The sequence below is a fragment of the Saccopteryx bilineata genome, chromosome 2 (genome assembly GCF_036850765.1).
Source record: "Saccopteryx bilineata isolate mSacBil1 chromosome 2, mSacBil1_pri_phased_curated, whole genome shotgun sequence".
Classification (NCBI taxonomy): domain Eukaryota; kingdom Metazoa; phylum Chordata; class Mammalia; order Chiroptera; family Emballonuridae; genus Saccopteryx; species Saccopteryx bilineata.
Window position 1 is genome coordinate 10,658,290 of NC_089491.1, and position 22,489 is coordinate 10,680,778.

The 22,489-nt window shown below is 38.9% G+C and overlaps 1 protein-coding gene across 2 annotated transcripts in view; it reads left to right on the forward strand.

Annotated features, from left to right (window-relative positions):
* The window catches only part of NR6A1 (nuclear receptor subfamily 6 group A member 1), a 229,277-nt gene that overhangs the window by 37,078 nt on the left and 169,710 nt on the right, over nucleotides 1-22,489 (forward strand). For both annotated transcript variants that reach the window (XM_066256239.1, XM_066256240.1), the window contains exon 2: nucleotides 8,672-8,713. In XM_066256239.1, coding sequence (XP_066112336.1) covers nucleotides 8,672-8,713 — 42 coding nt within the window. The remainder of the gene's footprint in view (nucleotides 1-8,671; nucleotides 8,714-22,489) is intronic.

Below are 22,489 nucleotides of genomic sequence, written 5' to 3' on the forward strand. Positions count from 1 at the left end.
TGGATATTAGGCCCTTATATGAGTTGTTGTTTGAAAATATCATTTCCTATTTAGTTGGCTGTCTGTTTATTTTGTTGTCAGTTTCTCTTGCTGAGCAAAAAACTTCTTAGTCTGATGTAGTCCCATTCATTTATTTTTGCCTTCACTTCCCTTGCCTTTGGAGTCAGCTTCATAAAATGCTCTTTAAAACCAAGGTCCATAAAACTGAGGACTTTCCACCTTAAATCAGGAACAAGACAGGGTTGTCTACTCTCTCCACTCTTATTTAATGTGGTGCTAGAAGTTCTGGCCAGAGCAATCAGACAAGACAAAGGAATAAAAGGCATCCATATTGGAAAAGAAGAGTTAAAGGTATCACTTTTTGCAGATGATATGATCCTATACATCGAAAACCCCAAAGACTCCACAAAAAGATTACTAGAAACAATAACGAATACAGTAAGGTAGCAGGATACAAAATTAACATACAAAAGTCCATAGCCTTTCTATATGCCAACAATGAAACATTTGAGAATGAACTCAAAAAAAGAATCCCCCTCACGATGCAACAACAACAACAAAAATACCTAGGAATAAACATAACAAAGAATGTAAAGGACCTATATAATGAAAACTACAAAGCATTGTTAAGGGAAATTGAAAAAGATACAATGAGATGGAAAACTATTCCTTGTTCGTGGATAGGAAGAATAAATATAATCAAGATGGCCATATTACCTAAAGCAATATATAAATTTAATGCAATTCCTATAAAAATTCCTATGACATTCTTTAAAGAAATGGAACAAAAAATCATCAGATTTACATGGAAATATAAGAAACCTTGATTAGCCAAAGCAATCCTAAGGAAAAAGAATGAAGGTAGGGGCATTATAATACCTGACTTCAAACTATTAATATATTATAGGGCCACGACAATCAAAACAGCTTGGTATTGGCAGAAAAATAGACACTCAGAACACTGGAACAGAATAGAAAGTCCAGAAATAAAACCACATATATATGGTCAAATAATTTTTGATAAAGGGGCCAACAACACACAATGGAGAAAAAAAAGCCTCTTCAACAAATGGTTCTGGGAAAACTGGAAAGCCACATGCAAAAGAATGAAACTCGACTACAGTTTGTCCCCTTGTATGAAAATTAATTCAAAATGGATCAAAGACCTAAATATAAGACCTGAAACAATAAAGTACATAGAAGAAGACATAGGTACTAAACTCATGGACCTGGGTTTTAAAGAGCATTTTATGAATTTGACTCCAAAGGCAAGAGAAGTGAAGGCAAAGATAAATGAATGGGACTACATCAGACTAAAAAGTTTTTGCTCAGCAAGAGAAACTGACAACAAAATAAACAGACAGCCAACTAAATGGGAAATGATATTTTCAAACAACAGCTCAGATAAGGGCCTAATATCCAAAATTTACAAAGAACTTATAAAACTCAACAACAAACAAACAATCCAATAAAAAAATGGGAAGAGGACATGAACAGACACTTCTCCCAGGAAGAAATACAAATGGCCAACAGATATATGAAGAGATGCTCATCTTCATTAGTTATTAGAGAAATGCAAATCAAAACTACAATGCGATATACCACCTCACACCTGTTAGATTAGCTGTTATTAACAAGACAGGTAATAGCAAATGCTGGAGAGGCTGTGGAGAAAATGGAACCCTCATTCACTGTTGGTGGGAATGTAAAGTAGTGCAACCATTATGGAAGAAAGTATGGTGGTTCCTGAAAAAACTGAAAATAGAACTACCTTATGACCCAGCAATCCCTCTACTGGGTATATACCCCCAAAACTCAGAAACATTGATACGTAAAGACACATGTAGCCCCATGTTCATTGCAGCATTGTTCACAGTGGCCAAGACATGGAAACAACCAAAAAGCCCTTCAATAGAAGACTGGATAAAGAAGATGTGGCACATATACACTATGGAATACTACTCAGCCATAAGAAATGATGACATCGGTTCATTTACAACAAAATGGTGGGATCTTGATAACATTATACAGAGTGAAATAAGTAAATCAGAAAAAACCAAGAACTACATGATTCCATACATAGATGGGACATAAAAACGAGACTAAGAGACATGGACAAAAGTGTGGTGGTTACCGGGGGTGGGGGGGAAGGGGGCACGGGAGGGAAGGAGAAGGGGTGAGGGGGAGAGGCACAAAGAAAACTAGATAAAAGGTGACGGAGGACAATCTGACTTTGGGTGATGGGTATGCAATATAATTGAATGACAAGATAATCTGGACATGTTTCCTTTGAATATATGTACCCTGATTTATTGATGTCACCCCATTAACATTAATAAAAATTTATTAAAAAAAACACAAAAAACAAAACCAAGGTCTATGAGTTTAGAACCTATGTCTTCTTCTATGTACTTTATTGTTTCAGGTCTTATATTTAGGTCTTTGATCCATTTTGAATTAATTTTCATACAATGGGACAAACTGTAGTCAAGTTTAATTCTTTTGCATGTAGCTTTGCAGTTTTCCCAGCACCATTTGTTGAAGAGGCTTTCTTTTCTCCATTGTGTGTTGTTGGCCCCTTTATCAAAAATTATTTGACCATATATATGTGGTTTTATTTCTGGACTTTCTATTCTGTTCCAGTGTTCTGTGTATCTATTTTTCTGCCAATACCATGCTGTTTTGATTGTTGTGGCTCTATAATATAGTTTGAAGTCAGGTATTGTAATGCCCCCAGCTTCATTCTTTTTCTTTAGGATTGCTTTGGCTATTCGGGATTTTTTTAGTTCCATATAAATCTGATGCTTTTTTGTTCCATTTCTTTAAAAAAAATGTAATTGGAATTTTGATGGGAATTGCATTAAATTTGTATATTGCTTTGGGTAATATGGCCATCTTGATTATATTTATTCTTCCTATCCAAGAATAAGGAATATTCTTCCATCTCATTGTATCTTTTTCGATTTCCCTTAACAATGCTTTGTAGTTTTTATTATATAGGTCCTTTACATTCTTTGTTATGTTTATTCTTAGGTATTTTATTTTATTTTTGTTGCAATCGTGAAGGGGATTCTTTTTTTGAGTTCATTCTCAAATGTTTCATTGTTGGCATATAGAAAGGCTATGGACTTCTGTATGTTAATTTTGTATCCTGTGACCTTACTGTATTGGCTTATTGTTTCTAGTAGTCTTTTTGTAGATTCTTTGGGGTTTTCGATGTATAGGGTCATGTCATCTGCAAAAAGTGATACCTTTACTTCTTTTTCGATATGGATGCCTTTTATTCCTTTGTCTTGTCTGATTGCTCTGGCTAGAACCTCTAGTACCACATTAAATAAGAGTGGAAAGAGTGGACAACCCTGTCTTGTTCCTGATTTAAGGGGGAAAGCCTTCAATTTTGTGCCATTTAATATGATGTTAGCTGATGGTTTATCATATATGGCCTTTATCATGGTGAGGTATTTTCCTTCTATACCCATTTTGTTGAGAGTTTTAAACATAAAATTGTGTTGTATTTTATCAACTGCCTTTTCTGCATCTATTGATAAGATCATGTGGTTTTTGTTCTTTGTTTTGTTGATAATGGTGTATTACGTTAACCGTTTTACGTATGTTGAACCATCCTTGAGATTCTGAGATGAATCCCACTTGATCATGATGTATTATTTTTTTAATATGTTGTTGTATTCGATTTGCTAGTATTTTGTTTAGTATTTTAGCATCTGTATTCATTAGAGATATTGGTCTGTAGTTTTCTTTTTTTGTTCTGTCCTTGCCCGGTTTTGGTATGAGAGTTATGTTGGCCTCATAAAATGTGTTTGGAAGTATTGCTTCTTCTTCAATTTTTTGGAAGACTTTGAGTAGAATAGGAACCAAGTCTTCTTTGAATGTTTGATAGCATTCACTAGTATAACGGTCTGGGCCTGGACTTTTATTTTTGGGGAGTTTTTTAATAGTTTTTTCTATTTCTTCCCTGCTAATTGGTCTGTTTAGGCTTTCTGCTTCTTCTTGATTCAGCCTAGGAAGGTTGTATTGTTCTAGGATTTTTTTTTTTTTTTTTTTTTTGTATTTTTCTGAAGCTGGAAACGTGGAGAGACAGTCAGACAGACTCCCGCATGCGCCGGACCGGGATCCACCCGGCACGCCCACCAGGGGGCGACGCTCTGCCCCTCCAGGGCATCGCTCTGCCACGACCAGAGCCACTCTAGCGCCTGGGGCAGAGGCCAAGGATCCATCCACAGCGCCCGGGCCATCTTTGCTCCAATGGAGCCTTGGCTGCGGGAGGGGAAGAGAGAGACAGAGAAGAAGGAGGGGGGGGAGTGGAGAAGCAAATGGGCGCTTCTCCTATGTGCCCTAGCCGGGAATCGAACCCGGGTCCCCCGCACGCCAGGCCGACGCTCTACCCCTGAGCCAACCGGCCAGGGCCTGTTCTAGGGATTTATCCATTTCTTCTAGATTGTTGAATTTAGTGGCATAAAGTTTTTCATAGTATTCTACAATAATTCTTTGTATATCTATGATATCGTGGTGATTTCTCCTCTTTCATTTTGGATTTTGTTTATATGAGTCCTTTCTCTTTTTTATTTGGTAAATCTTGCCAAGGGTTTGTCAATTTTGTTGATCTTTTTAAAGAACCAGCTCCTTGCTCTATTAATTTTTTCTATAGTTTTTCTGTTCTCTGTTTCATTTGCTTCTGCTCTGATTTTTATTATGTTCTTTCTTTGGCTGGTTTTGGGTTGTCTTTGTTCTTCTTTTTCCAGTTCCTTAAGGTGTGAAGTTAAGTGGTTCACTTGGGCTCTCCCTTGTTTGTTCATAAAGGCCTGAAGTGATATGAACTTCCCTCTTATCACTGCTTTTGCTGCATCTAATAGATTCTGATATGTTGTATTGTCATTTTCATTTGTCTGTATATATCTTTTGATCTCTGCACTCATTTCTTTGACCCATTCATTTTTAAAAGTATGTTGTTTAGTTTCCACATTTTTGTGGGGTATTTTTCCTCTTTTTTTGCAGTTGAATTCTAGTTTTAAGGCTTTATGATCAGAAAATATGCTTGGGGCCCTGTCTGGTTGGCTCAGTGGTAGAGCATCAGCCTGGCGTGCAGAAGTCCCGGGTTCGATTCTCGGCCAGGGCACACAGGAGGGGCACTCATCTGCTTCTCCACCCCTCCCCCTCTCCTTCCTCTCTGTCTCTCTCTTCCCCTCCCGCAGCCGGGGCTCCATTGGAGCAAAAGATGGCTCGGGCACTGGGGATGGTTCCTTGGCCTCTGCCCCAGGCGCTGGAGTGGCTCTGGTCATGACGGAGCGACGCCCCGGATGGGCAGAGCATCGCCCCCGGTGGGTGTGCCGTGTGGATCCCGGTCGGGCGCATGCGGGAGTCTGTCTGACTGCTTCCTCGTTTCCAGCTTCAGAAAAATACAAAAAAAAAAAAAAAGGGGGAAAATATGCTTGGTACAACTTCGATTTTTCTGAATTTGCTAATGTTATTTTTGTGGCCCAATGTATGGTCAATTCTTGAGAATGATCCATGTATGCTGGAGAAAAATGTATACTCTGTCACTTTGGGATGAAATGTCCTGTAGATGTCTATCATATCCAGGTGCTCTAGTGTTTTGCTTAAGGCCAATATATCTTTATTGAGTCTCTATTTGGATGACCGATCTAGAGCCGTCAGCGGTATATTGAGGTCTCCAAGTATGATTGTATTTTTGCCAGTTTTTGTTTTAAGGTCAATAAGTAGCTGTCTTATATATTTTGGTGTTCCTTGGTTTGGTGCATATATATTAAGAATTGTTATGTCTTCTTGATTCAGCGTCCCCTTAATCATTATGAAATGAACATTTTTGTCTCTGAGTACTTTTGCTGTCTTGTAGTCAGCATTATCAGATATGAGTATTGCTACGCCTGCTTTTTTTTGGATGTTATTTGCTTGGAGTATTGTTTTCCAGCCTTTCACTTTGAATTTGTTTTTATCCTTGTTGCTTAGATGAGTTTCTTGTAGGCAGCATACAGTTGGATTTTCTTTTTTAATCCATTCTGCTACTCTGTGCCTTTTTATTGGTGAGTTTAATCCGTTTACATTTAGTGTAATCATTGATACTTGTTGGTTCTCAATTGCCATTTTATACATTGCTTTCTGTCAGTTTTGTGTCTTATTTGATTCTTCTCTTTTGTTTTTCTATCCTTTGTTTTTGTTTGGTTGTATTCCATACATCTTTCCTCTGTTGCTATCTTTTTTAAATCATGTGCTTCTGTGGTGGTTTTTTTAAGGCTGGTTACCATTAAGTAATGAAAAGGGTTCCTACCTTGTTCATTGTAGTGCACTATCTTGTAAGTACTTCTGTACTCCATCGTCCTTTGCTACTGTTAATTTCCGTCCTCTCCTCCCCCCTTTTTTTTTGTTGTTGTCACAGTTTAAATTTGGTTTTATTGTTTTCTTGGTGTTGCTTTTACTTGTGTTTTTGTTTTGTTTTTTATATCTGGTTGGAAAACCCCGTTTAGGAATTCCTGGATTGGGATTTTCTGATGATAGATTCCCTCATCTTTTCTGCATCTGTGAATGTTTTTATTTCTCCTTGGTACTTGAAGGATAGCTTTGATGGGTATAGTATTCTTAGCTGAAAGTTCCTCTCTTTCAGGGCTTTAAATATTGGGGTCCACTCTCTTCTAGCTTGTAGAGTTTCTGCTGAGAAATCTGATGATAATTGAATAGGCCTTCCTTTATATGTTGTATTCTTCTTTTCCCTGGCTGCCTTGAGAATTTTTTCCTTGTCGTTGGTTTGTGCCAGTTTCATTATGATGTGCCTTGGAGTAGGTTTGTTGGGGTTAAGAAAACTCGGAGTTCTGTTTGCTTCTTGAATTTGAGGCTTTAGTTCTTTCCACAGGCTTGGGAAGTTCTCATCTATTATTTGTTTGAATATGTTCTCCATTCCATTTTCTCTCTCTTCTCCCTCTGATATACCTATTATTCTTATGTTATTCTTTCTGATGGAGTCAGACAATTCCTGTAGGGCTTTCTCATTTTTTAAAATTTTTGAGTCTCTTTCTTCTTCTCTCTGTTGTGCCTCCCATTGCTTGTCTTCTATTTCACTAATCCTACCTTCTATCTGGCCTGTTCTATTAGCTAAGCTTGTTACCTCGTTTTTCAGCTCGTGAATGGAGTTTTTCATCTCTGTTTGATTTTTTTTTAATTATTCATTTTTAGAGAGGAGAGGGAGGGAGGGAGAGAGAGAGAGAGAGAGAGAAGAGAGACAGAGAGAGAGAAGGGGGGGAGGAGCTGGAATCATCAACTCCCATAGGTGCCTTGACCAGGCAATCCCAGGGTTTCGAACCGGGGACCTCAGCATTTCCAGGTCGACGCTTTATCTACTGTGCCACTGATTTGTTTTTATAGTTTCAATTTCCTTGGTAATATATTATTTGTGTTGGTTGAGTTGTTTTCTGAGCTCCCTAAATTGCCTTTCTGTGTTGTTTTTTTTTATATCTCTGAGTATTTTTAGGATTTTTTTTTTAATTTTTTTAATTTTAATTTTTTAAAGTCTTTATTTATTGATTTTACATGAGGTGGGGGTGAGAAGTATCAACTCATAGTTGCTTCATTTTAGTTGTTCACTACTTGTTCCTTGCTTGTCCTCTGTGCCTTCATCAGGCAAGTGCAGGGTCCGAAATCAGTGACCTCAGCATTCTAGGTCGACACTCTAACCACTGCGCCACCACAGGCCAGGCTAAGGCTCTTGTTTTGATATTAAACTTCTCCTCAGGGATCTTTCATCAATCACCACTGACACCATGAGGATTCAGGACGTGAACACAACCCCTTTCGCCTGCTTCTTATAAACTGCAGCAGGGCCCTTGGCGGTTAGATCGGTCGGTTAGAGTGTCATCCCAAAATGCCAATGTTGTGGGTTGGATTCCTTGAAATCTTCAAAAGTTTTACTCACTGAAGCTTGCAAACAGCAAATTAGCCATTCCTCATCCAGTCTATCAACCTGAGTCAGGCCCCTGGGGCGCGCTGCATCGCTCCTCCGTGGCTTTCCCTCATCTCCGTCGGAAACCGGGGTGAGGCCGACGTTGGAGTCCTGCACGCCTGTAGGTTGCCCCGAGCTCCGGCAGCAGGGGGGGCATCTGTCTTGGCGGAGCACCGCAGCTCGGTCCCCGCCACTGAGCGGGGGCACGGCGCACGGGTCTTTTTAGGATTTCTATTTTAAATTCTGTCATTTAGCTCCAAAGTTTCCAATATATTAAATTTTTTCTCCATAGATTTTTCTCATCTATCTGTGCTACCTTACCTCTCTGTCTTTTGTATCCATGATATTCGATTTCCTTTTCCTTAATGGCATCTGAGGGTGGTTTTGTTGATAGTACTTTGCGTTTAGTGTGGAACTGCTGGAGGCTCCAAGGATTGATTTTTCTGTCTCTGGTTGAAGATCTTGTTGAATTTTTGGAGAGATTTATTGGTATCGCTACTTACGACGCCATTTCTCTGACATCATCAGTCCCAGGGTTTTGAACCAGTAACCTCAGCATTCCAGGTCGAATGCTTTATTCATTATGCTACCACAGGACAGGCTGGATTTCTTTTTATACTGTATGATAAGTTACTTTTCATATTTGGAGTCACCTTGTAGTAATTCACAAATCATAATCCTTTTTCCCTGTTGTTTTCTCTTTAGGTTTTTGTCAGGATGAATTGACAGAGCTCGACCCAGGCACTAGTAAGTTCTGAATATTCCCCAGTGTTTGTGATTAAAGTGTGTGTGTGTGTGTGTGTGTGTACTTTTTAATATATAATTTAAAGTGTCATCGATAGGCCTTATTGACTCAGATTTATTTTCATCTTAACTTATACTTATAGGGAGGGCATTATATTTTTTCTAGCTATTCTTTCTTTTCTTTTGATATTATTCAGTGGCCAAGATCCAGCCATTTCATAGAAAGGTGGTTTGCGGGAAATTTCTGTTTGATTCTGATTTCCTTGCCTTGTCCATTCACCCTCCCATAGAACTAGTAACAACAATTGTGCTTTCATTTATGAGTACGTACAACCATATACCCACAACCACTGTTCTAAAGTATTGACTAGTTTTGACATGATTTCTTTTAAACAAGGATTGTGCTTGGTTTGGATATTTAAAATTGATAACATTTATACCAGAGTTAATTTCTGAAGCATGTTCATCTATATCCTTAAGATAGGAGGGTAACCATTTCAAGGTCTGATTAAATGATGTTTTTCAGGACTATGTACGTCTTGATCATAGATGATTTGTGTTTCCAGTGCTCTAAAATGTGGCATACATCATTCTGGGATATTGTTTTAACTATTAGAAATAGGGCATGGGAATATCCAGTGTATACAGACCTTATTTTGTTATAATTCCAAAAGGTCTAGTGGTAATTTAGATTGAGAACCCATGAGATGATCTAGAGTTACTTTTTTAATTCTGGTGCTTTTTAGGGTCATGCGGCTGGTTTTGTCACCAATCTGCTGCTGGAGAAGGAGGAGGAAGCATAGGAGGGCATGAAGGGATGTGGCATGTTTGGTGAATGGTGTGGCCCAAATGTTCAGGATTGCAAAGGACTTTCAAAGTTGTGGTGTTTAAACAGTTTACTTGCTACTTGAATCCCTCTTCTCAACCTGAATCCCACTTGCTGGTCTAGCTTCTGGTTGCCCAGTTCTGATGACAGAAAATTCCATCATATCCCTCTAGTCTTCGTTTTACTCCTTAATTTTTGAATTTATCATTGAGATACTACATTTGATATTTATTGAACAGGTACAACAAACTAAATCTCACAATGCTTACCAAACCCTAGGGATATAGATTTGTCTTTCTAGAAGTTGGAAAGTTCAGAGTCAGTTTTGTAGGTATATAGGCTCAGTTTATGCTGCCCTGTGACCTGAAATTCCAGAATCTGTAAGTAAACGTACTGTTTTTTTTTTTGTTCTATTATAAATAGCCTTTATTTAAGAGGAGGAAAAGCTAATTCTTGAGTTATGGTTTTTTATTAATTTTTATTTAAAAAATTTTTTTAAGTGAAAGGAGGAGAGACAGTGAGACAGGGCCCCGCGTGTGGCCAGACTGGGATCCACCTGGCAACCCCCACCTGGGGTTGATGTTGGGCTAACACTCAAACCAGTTGAGCCACTGGCTGTAGGAGGGGGAGAGGGAGAGCAAAGGGAGGGAGAGAAGGAGGAGGGAGAAGCAGATGGTTGTGTTTCATATGTGCCTTGACTGGGAATCAAACCCAGGATGTCCTTACGCCAGGCCGTCGCTCTATCCACTGAGCAAACTGGCCAAGGTTAAGTTATGGTTCTTTCTTAGAAGCATTTTTGAAACTTGAAAGGACATTGAGAATCTTTCAGACAGAACTACCCATAAAATATATCAGATAATTGAAAACTCAAGTACTGAATGTCCTCTCTGCTCCAGGCCCATTTCTGTGCTCTGCAGATACACGAATAAGTCTAGGATCTGCCTTCATGTATTAACTGTCTGTTGGAAAATTTTTTCTTCTCTGAAATTATTTGAAAAAAACGTTTTTTAAACCTTATTTAGCACATGGTACCTAAACTTTCTCTCCTTTTGAGCACTTAGTAGCAATTGAAAACAGATCATGCCCATCTTCTTGGAAAGGACCTTGTTATTTTCATAAGATTATTATTTAATGATTCTTTTTTCTGGGCCAACTAATTTTAACTCTTTGAACATTTCTGCATAGAATCCCTAGTTAGATATGGTGATTTACAGACCTTTCCATTCCATGAGAATGAACCAATATTGAATTATTTTATTTATCAGTACAAAATGAATGAATTATTGATTTTTGGAGAGAGAGGATGGTGGGGGGGGGAGAGAGAGAGAGCGAGCGAGAAAAGCAAACATTGATTTGTTGTTCCACTCACTGATGCAGTCATTGGTGATTCCTTTATGTGCCCTGAGTGGGGATTGAACCCACAACCTCTGCATGTCAGGACATGTTCTAACCAATTGTGCTGCCTGGCCAGAGCCTTCAAATCACTTTTTTTTTTTAAAGTTGTGCTTAGCGCCTGACCTGTGGTGGCACAGTGGATAAAGCGTCGACCTGGAATGCTGAGGTCGCCGGTTCAAAACCCTGGGCTTGCCTGGTCAAGGCACATATGGGAGTTAATGCTTCCTGCTCCTCCTCCTGTTCTCTCTCTCTCTCTCTCTCTCTCTCTCTCTCTCTCTCTCTCTCTCCCCCCCCTAATAAAAATGAATAAAATCTAAAAAAAAGTAAATAAATTAAAAAAAAAAGTTGTGCTTAGCTTATGTGGCTAATAGTATTAATATATCTCCACATTATCTTTGTGAAGTTAGTAGTGTTTTTATTCTTTCTCTCTGAAGAAATAAATGAAGATCTTTTATATTGTAATAATAAATGGGCAGAAATAAATTTATCATTTCAACTTGAACCAGTCTTGGGGTTTAAATGAGCACGCTCTGCCCTCCCGAGTGTTAGGAAATCTCAAGACTAAGATGATCTGTGTTGTGTTCAGTTGGTTGTAGTTGCTGATACTGCACATTCCTTGGCTTCTCTTGTGTTAATACTTCATGTCTTTTTCACATAATGTTGAGAATAGGGATTTCTTTGTGATACATCTTGGCATATAGTGGTCCCACTAATCCTCGAATTCCTGATAGGGAAAGCCTGCTCATTCTTGCTTATTTTGGAACAGGAAATACCATTGTTGCTGATTTCCCATTGTGCCCGGCAGTGGTTGTAGACAGTAAGTTTGGGACAACAGGTGGGATGTGTCGGAACTAGATGAGGAATGACCGGCTTTGTCCAATTCAAAAGGCCTTTTGGGGGGGCACCTTTTCTGTGATAGAGTAGACAGGTAGTCATGTTTAGAATATGGGCGGCTCTTCACACTCTGGCTGCCTTGCTATGATTCCTGGCCTTCCTGGAGTCCAATGTTAGGGCACAGGTTCAGGCTAAGTTCATTTCTACAGAAGCATCTCTGTACCCTGCCAATTAGCATAAGCTAGGGACAAGGGCAGTCAGAGGTCAAGAGAAGTTCAAAACAGCATAACCTTTCTGTGCTTCTGTTTCCAAATAACCCCAGTCTACTCTGCTCCCCAAGTTTTTTCCTCGGCCATCGTGTTTACTGTGTAGTTGTAAAACTCAAGAGAACAAGGAGTGACTTGATACAAGGGAAGTTAGAGAACAGAAGTCATTGTTGCTTAAAACAGGAGAAATGATTTATGTTTGGGGGCCAATTAGGCTATAAAACGGGAACAGTAAAGGGACCTGTGACTTAAGGACAGCTACTTGATCTGATTTCTGTCTCACAGAAAAGGGGCTCCCCAATAAAGGCTGTCAGCTTTTGAGGCTAACTTATTAATTCCTTTCATGCCTCTCAAGGATTGTAAACAGCACATAATACAGGAAAACAATTGATACTGTTCAGTCATTGGGTAGAGAGAAGGTCAAAGGGTAAATAGTTGGATTAGCAACAGCTGTTCTTCCTCCAAAGTCAAACTTTTGTCCTTTCGTATCTTTTTCAGCGAAGCCATTCTTGAGTTTTTGGCCTGTAAATAGTTAAATCCATTTCTCTTATAAAATAATCCTACAAATAATTAGAGTAACCATTGACCAGAATTGAAAATACTCATCAGTTTCCATAGTTAAAGATGAGCATTCTTTTTAGTTTGTGCTGACTGTATTGTTTGATGGTCAAGGGTCTTAAGGAAAGGAATGCTTGAAGTTAGATTAGGTGCAATTTGGCTGTTTGTATCCACTGCTTAAGGATCTTGGCATAGTTTGTGATTAAGAGAAAAAAATTGCCTTTATTTAAATTGATAGTAAGTCAGTGCATGTTCATTATGGAAAACAGTAAAAGAAAAATATAAATATCCCTAATCTCACCACCTGGAAATAGCCATTTGTTCTTTTTTTGAGAATATGTCCTTCTCTTTGTTTCTGAGCTTGTTTTTTTACATAAATAAACAGGAATTGTGATAATATATACAATTTTGTATCCTGTTTCCCCACCACCATCTGCATTACATTGGGAGCATTATTCCAAGTCATGAAACATTTTTCCTAAATATTTTTAATGGCAGGATAATATTTTATTGTAATAATGTGACTATGATTTATTTACCCACTCTCCTATTGTTGGAATTTATATTGCTTCCAGTGTTTTGTACAATTATAAATAATGCCACAGTGAACATGTTTTTGTATAAATATTTGTCTGCATTTCAGTTGAGCCCTTTAACTTTCTATATAAGCCAAAACCTCTGTAGAATTAAGAGCATGGGGTCTGGCTCAAGATTGCTTGACTTTAATATTTACTAGCTCTGTAATTTTGGCTGTTATTTCATCTCTCTTTTTCCTCAGTGTTTCTTTCTATACAATGAGGACAATAAAAAGTTACTTCTACTTTGTAGGGCTATTGTGAGGGTTAAGTGAAGAATAATGCCTGGCAAATGGTAAACAACTGCTAAGTTTATGCTATTCTAGGATATACAGCATGATGTTGAAATTCTCAGTTTCTCTGTACTCTTGGGATCTTGTAACTGCATTTTATTAAATTAGGCTAGCCTGTGTTTCCTAGTGACACAAAGATAAGTCATTCCAGATGTTAGCAGGTGTAAGTTACAGCTTCCTAAGTAATTCCTTCAGAGGGCAGAGCTCAAACACTGCTGGCCACTTTGGCCAAGACTGTTCTTTACTATCTAGTTGCCAGTTAGAATGTGTTGGACCCCTTCCCCATCTGCCAACCCATTTATTTAACCTCTCATGAAACTAAAGAGGTTAACCCTTTGCTAATTAATATTTAGAGAGAGAGGGAGACTGGGACAGACATACAGGAAGGGAGAGAGATGAGAAGCATCAACTCGTTGTTGCAGCACTGTAGTTGTTCATTCATTGCTTCTTGTACATACCTTGACCGGAGGACTCCAGCTGAACCAGTGACTCCTTGCTCAAGCCAGCAACCTTTCTGCTCAAGCCAGCAACCATGGGGTCATGTCTATGACTCAAGCTGGATGAACTCATGCTCTAGCTGTTGACCCTGGGGTTTCGAACCTGGGTCCTCAGCATCCCAGGTCTACGCTCTGTTCTGCGCCACCACCTGGTCAGGCACCCTCTGCTTATTTTAAAAAAATATTCAGACTATAAGACAATCTTTGAAAAGTAGCAAGGCCTTATAGACAGCTTGCTGAGGAAAAATTTTATGCAATTAAAAACCTGACTATGACCATTTAACAAACATTGCATACTTCAGATTCTTGCTGATCTAGACTTAAAAATATATATACATATGTATATATGTACTTTTTACTAATCAAGGACCTAGATAAATGAGCATTTTAAAAGAAGATTGAAAGTTAAATTAATCTTTACCCTCTCTTGCCATACTGATAGATGCCCACCAAGCAGGGATCCAAGCGTGATGGTAGCATGAACAGGTAAGATAAAAGGCAGCTTCAGAATAAGACAGCTTAACACCACTAGCTTGCTTTCTCTGGCTTTGTGTCTATCAGTCAAGTGTTTTTGGGATCCCAGGGAGACTTTTTGTGGATCCTTCAAGCTACAAAAGGGAAATATATATCTCAGCTAGACTAACCATAGGTTCTATCCAAAATCTCAGTATTCTGTAGCACCTCTTAATGGGTCCATTCATAGTTGTCAAACTAAATGTCTCAAATTTTTTTTTTCCCCCCTGAAGCTGGAAACGGGGAGAGACAGTCAGACAGACTCCCGCATGCACCCGACCGGGATCCACCCGGCACGCCCACCAGGGGGTGATGCTCTGCCCATCGGGGCATCTCTTTGTTGCGACCAGAGCCACTCCAGCGCCTGAGGCAGAGGCCACAGAGCCATCCCCAGCGCCCGGGCCATCTTTGCTCCAGTGGAGCCTTGGATGCAGGAGGGGAAGAGAGAGACAGAGAGGAAGGAGAGGGGGAGGAGTGGAGAAGCAGATGGGCGCCTCTCCTGTGTGCCCTGGCCGGGAATTGAACCCTGGACCTCTGCACGCCAGGCCTACGCTCTACCACTGAGCCAACCGGCCAGGGCCTAAATGTCTCAATTTTTGATCTCAGAAAACAGTTTATATAAGCCCAAGTGTGGTCTGAAAAGAATGGACTTAAGGCTGCCTGTTAGAGATCAAGGAAGGAAAGAAAATGAACACTTATGTGTCAGGCACTTTGCATATACGTATTCATTAGGAGTGAGAATGGTTATATCATATACATTTATCTAATTTTAAGTTTGACTTTGTAATGCTCACTCCATTGTTCTTTTTTTTCTTCCCCATTTCCTTTTCCTCGTTGATACGTATACCAAGCTAAGACAGAGTTCCTGCCATCTTGGGACTCTGGCTTAATTAGGAAGACAGACACAAAATTTCATGGTATGTAGCTTTTACTACATCATCATCATCTAATAATAATAATAATAATAATGATAGCTAATATTTATTGCACATTAAATGGTTCGCATGCATTTTTGTTAAGCACTTGAAAAACCTGTTTACCAAGATACTATTCTGGCATAAAAACAGACTTACAGACCAATGGAACAGAGTAGAGAGCCCAGAAATCCACCCACACCTATGTGGCAAATTAATGTTTGACAAAGAAGGCAAGAACATACAATGGGGTAAAGACAGTTTGCTCAATAAATGGTGCTGGGAAAACTGGACAGATACATGTAAAAAAGTGAAACTAGACCACCTTCTTACATCATACACAAGAATAAACTCAAAATGGATAAAAAATTTAAATATCAGACTTGAAACCATAAAAATTATTGAGGAAAACATAGGCAGTAAAATTTTGGACATTTCTTGTAGCAATATTTTTGGTATATCTCTTTGGGAAAGGAAAACAAAAGAAAAAAGATTGTTTAATTTGATTAACTTTTAATCAAATTAAAAAGTTTTTGTAAAGGAAACCATCAACAAAATGAAAAAACAACCCACTGAATGGGAGAACGTATTTGCTGATACATCTGATAAGGGATTAATATTCAAAATTTATAAAGAACTTATAAAACTCAACACTAAAAAAACCCCACACCAAAACAAAAACCCCCCAGACAATCCAATTACAGAATAGGCAAAGGACATGAATAGATACTTTTCTAATGAGGATATACTGATGACCAGTAGACATATGAAAAGAAGCTCAACATCATAAATCACCAGAGAAATGTAAATTAAAACCATAATGAGATATTACCTTACACCTGTCAGAATGGCTGTCATCAATAAATTAACAGACAATGAGTGTTGGCGAGGTTGTGAAGAAAAGGGAAGCTTCGTGCATGTAGATTGGTTCAGTCACTGTGGAAAGCAGTATGGAATTACCTCAAAAAATTAAAAATGGAACTGCCTCATGACCCAGCAATTCTGCTTCTGGGAATTTACCTGGAGAAATGCAAAGCACTAATTTGAAAGAGTATAGGCACCCCTATGTTTATTGCAGCATTATTTACGATAGTCAAGGTTTGGAAGCAGCCCAGATGCCCATCAGTAGATGAGTGCATAAAAAAGCTATGGTACATTTATACAATGGAATACAATGTGGCCATAAAAAGAAGGAAACTTTACCTTTAGTGACAGCATTGATGAACCTGAAGAGTATTATGTTAATAAGCCAGTCAGAGAAAGACATGTATCATGTTTTCATTCATATGTGGAATCTAATGAACAAAGTGAACTAACAAGCAAAATACAGACTCATACATAGAGAGCAGGCTGACAGCTGTCAGTGGTAGGGGCTAGGTGTTGTGGGTAGAGGTATTGAGCCAAACGGGACAAAAAAGAGAGAAAAACTCATGGATATGGACAACAGTGGTAATTGCTGGGTGGGTAGAGATGAGGATATAAGGGGGATAAATGGTGATGGACAAAGACTCGACTTGGTGCTGTGAACACACAATGTGTTGTACAGAGATGTGTTGTAGAATTGGGTACCTGGGTCCTGGCTCAGTGGATAGAGCACTGGCCTGGTGTATGGACATCCCAGGTTCAATCCCAGTCAGGGCACACAGGAGAAGTTACCATCTGCTTCTACCCCCTTCCTTCTCCCCTTTCTCTCCCTCTTCCCTGCCTGCAGCCAGTGGCTTGATTGGTTCGAGCGTGACCCCGGGCATTGAGGATAGCTCTGTTGGAGCATATCAGCCTTAGGTGCTAAAAATAGCTTGGTAAATGAGCATCAGCCCAGATGGGGTTGCCAGGTGGATCTTGGTTGGGCACATGCAGGAGTCAGCCTCACTATCTCCCCTTACCTAAAAAAAAAAAAGGTAAAGATAAATAAGAATTGGGCACCTGAAACCTGTATAATTATGTTAACTGGTGTCAGCTCAATAAATTTAATTTAAAAAACAACAAAGGTACTGTTCCTATCTTACAGATAAGAGCCTGGAGGCCTGTAGAGGGTAAATGATACACCCCAAAGTACATAGTGGAGAAGTATCTCAAAGTTCTACTTTTGTTTAAACTAATCTTTTAGCCTGTTTCTAGTGCTCTTGACTGTGACAAGTCTCAAAAGCTAATAAAAGAGTGTAAGGCAATATAATGATTTACAACATACATAATGGAGCCTTTTGTGTACAGAAGAGTAAAGATTTTTTCTAAGTGTCATTTGGGCTCTTTTGCATATAATAGAATGATTTTGGGCACAAAGTACCATCAGGATTTATCCACTATTTATCAGATAGTTTCTTTCCTGAAAAAAATGAAGGTAAGTTCACAAATCTCCCTTCTTTTCCCTTTATGTCCATCTTTCCTCCACAGTGATTTAGGAATTTTGCATTCATAACTATTTCAAGAGCCTGATGCTAAAACTTCAACTGCATCTGCTAGATCAAGTCTCCTGAATGTGACCTTTTGCTGGGAAGATCTAACACTGGGCCTGGATTTCTGATAAAGATTCATTTGAGCAGGTTGGGGGTTGGCATAAGATCCAGAGCTCAGGCTGAGCTCTCATCCCCTTGACCTCTGCCCCTGTTTCAGAGTTTATACTGACTTGGTAGCGACTCCCTATTGAGGCAAGAATTTAGGACTTGTTTACAGTTGATGGAAAGATAGTTGCATTCAAAAGCTGTTGTTGGGACCTTGGATAGTCATGGATCTCTGCCATTATCTCTGGTGGGTGCAGGGAATGAACATCTGAGTCTGGAGATTTGTAATGGATGACTAAGAAGGAGTGAGAAGAAACTAACACTGGATAGGGTGTGGAAACTGTTCTTTCTATGTGAGCAGTACTGCAGTAACATTTTGAGATCAGAGAAAGATTTGTATAAACATAGGTTTTAGTATATGATGGGCAGAGCATCACCCCCTGGTGGACATGCCAGGTTGATCCTGGTCGGGCGCATGCGGGAGTCTGTCTTGACTGCCTCCCCACTTCTAACTTTGAAAAAATACCAAAAAAAAAGTCTGCTGAGCTCTTGATTGGATTGTGTTGATCCTATTAATTTGGAGAGAGCTGTCATTTTAGTATTGAGCCTTTTAACATGAATTCAGTGTGTCTTTTCACTTATTTAGAACTTTATTATTTTCTCAGCAATATTTTTAAAAGATTACTGTTGAGATCTTAAACTTTTTCTTTAAACTTATCCCTAATGTTATTATTTTTTAATGCTATAATGAATGTTACTATTTATTTTTAAAAGTTCTTAAATTGTGGCTAGTATATAGAAATACACTTGATTTTTATATATTGAGTTTGTATTGTACAGCATTGTTACATTTATTCACTAGTTTTAGGAACTTTTAAATATTAATTCCTTGAGAGTTTTTATGTCTATATCTGTGAATAAAGACAATTTTACCTTTTTTTTTTTTTTTTTTTTTTTTTTTTTTTACAGGGACAGAGAGAGAGTCAGAGAGAGAGGGATAGATAGGGATAGACAGACAGAAATGGAGGGAGATGAGAAGCATCAATTATCAGTTTTTCGTTGCGACACCTTAGTTTTTCATTGATTGCTTTCTCATATGTGCCTTGACCGGGGGCCTCAGCAGACTGAGTAACTCCTTGCTGGAGCCAGCGACCTTGGGTCCAAGCTGGTGAGCTTTTTGCTCAAGCCAGATGAGCCCGCGCTCAAGCTGGCGACCTCGGGGTCTCGAACCTGGGTCCTTCCGCATCCCAGTCCGACACTCTATCCACTGCGCCACCGCCTGATCAGGCTACTTCTTACTTTTTGATGTTTATTTTTCTTACTTATTGAATTGAGTTAGATTTCCAGTTCAATAGTAGATAAAAATGGTGAGAATGACATTCTTTTTTTTTTTTTTTTTTTTTTTTTACAGAGACAAAGAGTCAGAGAGAGGGATAGATAGGGACAGAGAGGGAGGAGAAACATCAATCATTAGTTTTTCGTTGAGACACCTTAGTTGTTCATTGATTGCTTTCTTATATGTGCCTTGACCGTGGGGCTACAGCAGACTGAGTAACTCCTTGCTCGAGCCAGCGACCTTGGGTCCAAGCTGGTGAGCTTTGCTCAAACCAGATGAGCCCGCGCTCAAGCTGGTGACCTTGGAGTCTTGAACCTGGGTCTTCTGCATCCCAGTCCGACGCTCTATCCACTGTGCCACTGCCCGGTCAGGCCTTTTTCTTTTTTTAACTTTTAAAAATTATGTTAAAATACACATAACATAACGTTTACCATCTTCACCATTTTCAAGTGGACAGTTTTCAGTGGCAGTAAGTACATTCACATTGTTGTGTAGCGTCACCACCATCATCCACAGAACTCTTTTCATCCTGCAGAACTGAAACTTAGCACCCATTATCAATATGTCCCCATTCCCCCTCTGGCGACCACCATTCTACTTTCTGTCTCCATGCATTTAACTACTCTAGGTATCTTATGTTAGTGATATCGTACAGTATTTGTTTTTTGTGTCTGGCTTCTTTGGCTTAGCTAAGCATAATGGTTTCAAGGTTCATCCAAGTTGTAGCATGTGTCAGAATTTCCTTCCTTTTAAGATTGAGTAATACTCTATTGTATGTATATACAACGTTTTGTCTATATTCATTCATCTGTTGATGGACACTTGAGTTGCTTATACTGTTTGACTATTGTGATTAATGCTACTATGAATATGCATATAGAAATGTCTCTTCAAGTCTTTATTTTCAATTCTTTTGGGTATATTTCCAGAACTGGAATTGCTGGGTCATATTGTAATTCTATGTTTAATGTTTTGAGGAACCACCATACTCTTTTCCACAGTGGCTACACCATTTTACATTCCTGTTAACAGTGCACAGAGGTTCTGATTTTTCCTTCATTCTCGCCAATACTTGTTTTCTGTGTGTTTTTTGTAGTAGCCTTCCAAATAGGTGTGAGGTAATATTTCACTCGTTTTGATTTGCATTTCCCTAATGATTAATGATATTACACATCTTATATGTTTACTGGCTATTTATATATTTTCTTTGAAAAAATGCCTGTTTTAGGTCTTGTCTATTTTTTTTTTTTTTTGTATTTTTCCCAAAGTTGGAAACGGGGAGGCAGTCAGACAGACTCCCGCATGCGCCTGACAGGGATCCACCCAGCATGCCCACCAGGAGCGATGCTCTGCCTATCCGGGGCATTGCTCTGTTGCAACCAGAGCCATTCTAGCACCTGAGGCAGAGGCTAGATGGCCCATCCTCAGCGCCCGGGCCATCTTTGCTCCAATGGAGCCTTGGCTGTGGGAGGGGAAGAGAGAGACAGAGAGGAAGGAGAGGGGGAGGGGTGGAGAAGCAGATGGGCACTTCTCCTGTGTGCCCTGGCTGGGAATCGAACCCGGGACTCCTGCACGCCAGGCCGTCACTTTACCACTGAGCCAACTGGCCAGGGCCAGGTCTTGTCTATTTTTAAATCAGTCTTAAAAATTATTTTTTAATTGTAAAAGTTCTTTACATATTCTGGATATTAACGCCTTATCAGTATGTGATTTGAAAATATTTTTTCCCATTAAATGGGTTGCCTTTTCACTCTGTTGATTGTGTCCAGATTTATACACAGAAGTGTTTAATTTTGATGTAGTACAGTTTACTTGGTTTTTTGTTGTTGCTGCCTGAGCCTTTGGTGTCATATCCAAGACATCATTACCAAATTCAGTGTCATAAAGCTTTTACTCTGCTTTTCTCTAAAGGTTTTATAGTTTTAGATCTTACATTTAGGTTTTTTATATAAATATTTTGAGGTACTTTTTGTATACAGAATATAAAATAAGGTCCACATTTATTCTGTTACGTCTGAACATGCAATTTTTCCATCATTGTTTTTGAAAAGATTGTCCTTTCCCCATTAAATGGTGTTGGTAACCTTGTTAAAAATCATTGACCATATATGGAGTGTTTATTTCAGAGCCCTCTATTCTATTCCATTTGTCTGTATATTTATCTGTCTATGCCAGTACGACAACATTTTGATTAGAGTAGTTTTATAGTAAGTTTTGAAACCAGGAAGCTCTGTATTTTTTGTAGATGCTCTTTATCAGCTTTAGGAAGTTGCCTTTTATTTCTAGTTTGCTAAGATTTTTTTTTTTTGCCTGACCAGGCAGTGGCACAGTGGATAAAGTGCCAGACTGGGTTGCGGAGGACCCACGTTCGAGACCCCAAGGTCGCCAGCTTGAGCGCGGGCTCATCTGGTTTGAGCAGAGCTCACCAGCTTGGACCCAAGATCACTGGCTCGAGCAAGGGGTTATAGGGGCTGCTGAAGGCCCGCGGTCAAGGCACATATGAGAAAGCAATAACTAAGGTGTTGCAACACGCAACAAAAAAATTAATGATTGATGCTTCTCATCTCTCTGTTCCTGCCTGTCCCTGTCTATCCCTCTCTCTGACTCTCTCTCTCTCTGAAAAAAAAAAAAAGAATTTTTTAAAAATGATGAATGGTGTCAAAATTTTCAAATACTTCTGCATGTATTTAGATACAGACTGTTAATATGTTGAATTACACTGATTTTTGAAAAATGAAATCGCCTGGCAGTTTTATAAATTGCTAAACTTGGTAATTTTTCTGTGGGTTTCTGTGATTATGTTCATAAGAGTGAAAGCATATATTCTTAACCTCTATGACATATTGCCTCCAAAAGATTTTAATTTTTACTTAACACATTATTTTAGACACATTTTGTTTTATTTGTGTGAACGTTATTTTATTTTGTTAGCTGTTTTGTGTAGTTATATACCAACTAACTGGTTTTCTGGATAGGTTTAGGATCTCTCCTACTTGCAGTTTGAAGTCTTCGTAGTGGTATCTTCTGGAAGCATAGAGGTGAGAGGCCTGTGATAATGCATTGGTGTTTATTCCTATCTATTCCACTAGGTGGCAACAGGCCCTAACTGAAGAGCCAAGAGCAAGGAATCAGAAAAATAGAAGAAAACAATGCTTATAAAACTTATAATTAAACAACAGAAAACCAAGATTTTCTGAAAAATAATACTGCTAGGTCTCGAAATACGAAAGAAGGAACGAGCCTTTAGCTCATTCTAAGTTCATGTATGAAAACT